The sequence below is a fragment of the Camellia sinensis genome, chromosome 14 (genome assembly GCF_055761805.1).
Source record: "Camellia sinensis isolate YWXY chromosome 14, ASM5576180v1, whole genome shotgun sequence".
Lineage (NCBI taxonomy): Eukaryota > Viridiplantae > Streptophyta > Magnoliopsida > Ericales > Theaceae > Camellia > Camellia sinensis.
This window is the reverse complement of record NC_138974.1, coordinates 82,518,263-82,520,597: the sequence shown is the minus strand read 5'-3', so window position 1 is coordinate 82,520,597 and position 2,335 is coordinate 82,518,263. Positions and strand designations below refer to the sequence as shown.

Here is a 2,335-nt window from a genome sequence, read left to right as displayed (position 1 = left end):
TCTCTCTAAAATTTGAAGGGGGAAAGAATCCCGAAAATAGTTTTAGGAGCAAGTCATCAAACAAGATTACATGTTTCTTAAAAATAAAAATAAAAAACAAAAATGATACCAAACAAGGAATTTAAAGGGCACAAAATATTTCTTTGAAACCGAATCCAATGGATTGGGATGTTGACAAACTTGTCGAGTTCAGTTAGATTGAGATCTGAGTTTATAAAACCTAATTACAATATAATTGCATAAAAGCTGGTTCCTAGCACCAATTGGTTGCAACAAAACCTTTTGAGTTGGAAGAAAATTTACAGTGAATGAGAGAAAGATCACCTAGAGATAGTCTATCAACGTAACAACAACAGCTAAGAAAAGTTATGGACATGGAATCAAGGATTATCATCATCAACATCATCACCAACATTACCTTTATCTTCTTCTTCTTCTTCTTCTTCTTCTTCTTCTTCTTCATCTTCTTCTTCTTCTTCTTTTTCATCATCATCATCATCATCATCATTCTTGAAGTATGCATGTGCAGGCGCATCAAGAGATGATATTCTTCTAGCTGGATTCAGGCAGAGCATTTCCTGCATGAAAGTAGGCAAATTTAACAGAAACTAGATGGTTTAAGAGAGTGAGAAGGAACAAAAAAAAAAAACAAAAAAAAAAAAGAAACAAAACAAAACAAAACAAGAAGAAGAAGAAAGAAGGATTTTTTTAATATATAGAGATCAGCACATACTCAAATTACAAATAGAAACATCATTTTCATTAGACTTTAGGAAGATCAGTAGCCATGAAGTGCAATAGAGAATCAAATCAAGTACAACTAATATAATGTAACATTTTCATGAAGGCAAAAGTTGGCACATCACCACATTGGGGGGGGGGGGAAGTGGGATAGAAGTCATGTATCGACCTTCATAGGCAAACAATTTGGCCTTTGCTGGTATCCAACTTCCAGATGAGGACATTGAGTATGTTGGATGACAAACCCATAAATCTCTGTGATGTACTCAACAACGTACTTCATTTTACCCCTTTCATTAACTGGGAATCTAATAAATATAAACAATAAACCAGTCAGACAAGGAACATTCGAAAAGAATCTCAAGACATGTGTGAAGTTGCATAATACAAAGGTAATTTCTTCCACTAGGAATCATAAATTAGACTCTTACAATGAAGTCAAACCAGATGAATGACATTTTCTACACAAATTTCCATGGTTTGTGACTTCAACCTTTACTCCTCCCAAAGCGTTCTTCACCTATTACACAAATAAAGCCAAATTACCCAGATAGATTACTCAAATTTTTAACTTAACTGCATGCAAGCTGCATGAAATTGCCTTGACTGAGCCCCATTACCACGAGAAAAAAAATATATATACGAGCATTGATGCCATTCATATCGTCTTAGAATATGAAGAGTCGGTTCACGCGAAAACCAGAAGTATAAGCTTTCTACCAGGTTATAAATATCAACCATTGCTTGATTCAGGTGTGTAGGGTTCATAGGCAAATCTAGTGACAAAACCACAAAGAAGGGGGTGTTCTCAAGTTCATTGATGTTGATGTTCAAAACCCTATTGAAAAGGTACATCGTGATCAATTGTATTAAGTCCACTTGTCCAATCACTCCCCATCCAAACTGTATTGTGTGTAACAACCCCAAAATCCTTTGTGTTTCAACTTGAATGCCAAAACCTTGATCATCAGCTCCTTAAACATTTTTGATTTGTAATGGTGTCTTCCTATAAATTTTCAAAATTTTCTAACCTTTTGGAATATTTGCATTTGGAACCTGAGGTACTGCCCTAAAGACATCGATATACCAATCAGTTTTTCGAATCTCCATTTGAATATACACGTCTTCCTCTCCTAGCAGATGATCCCCCTCATAAACTACCCCTAGGTCATGGGTTGCTCCCCTTTTTATGCACATCTACCATCTATAATTTTGTCCTTCGGGTTTCAAATCTATTTCACCTTGCAGGCAAAAATACAATGCACCTGCTCTGACAAAAATAGCACGTAAGTCTAGGTCGATTTGACGAGGATCTAACTGCAACTCATGTGGTGCAATTCTCAATAGTGGAGATTAGACAAATAGATTCCCAACATCAATGCCATTAACTAATGGGACCAAATAAGTGTGAACCAAATCTCGGTTAGATATGGTAAGACTAAAATTTCGCGGTATCTCTTCTAGAACAATCATAACCCGACCTATCTCCGCATCCATCAACAAAAACAGTTACAAAACATCATAATTTAGCTTTATATTCTGAAACTCAATTGGAAAGTTCACAACAACGAAAAAAACTTGTGGGCTGAGGTCC

General features: G+C 35.7%; 1 protein-coding gene across 1 annotated transcript; it reads right to left on the bottom strand.

The window, feature by feature from the left end:
• Window positions 1–898: 898 nt before the first annotated feature.
• On the bottom strand, window positions 899–1,938 carry LOC145807128 (protein argonaute 1B-like). The gene is made up of 4 exons (XM_082905060.1): window positions 1,829–1,938; window positions 1,462–1,579; window positions 1,173–1,261; window positions 899–1,049 (listed from the first exon to the last, which is right to left on the bottom strand). The coding sequence occupies exons 1-4, from the start codon at window positions 1,936–1,938 to the stop codon at window positions 899–901; spliced, it is 468 nt and encodes a 155-aa protein (XP_082761186.1).
• Between the last annotated feature and the right edge of the window lie 397 nt (window positions 1,939–2,335).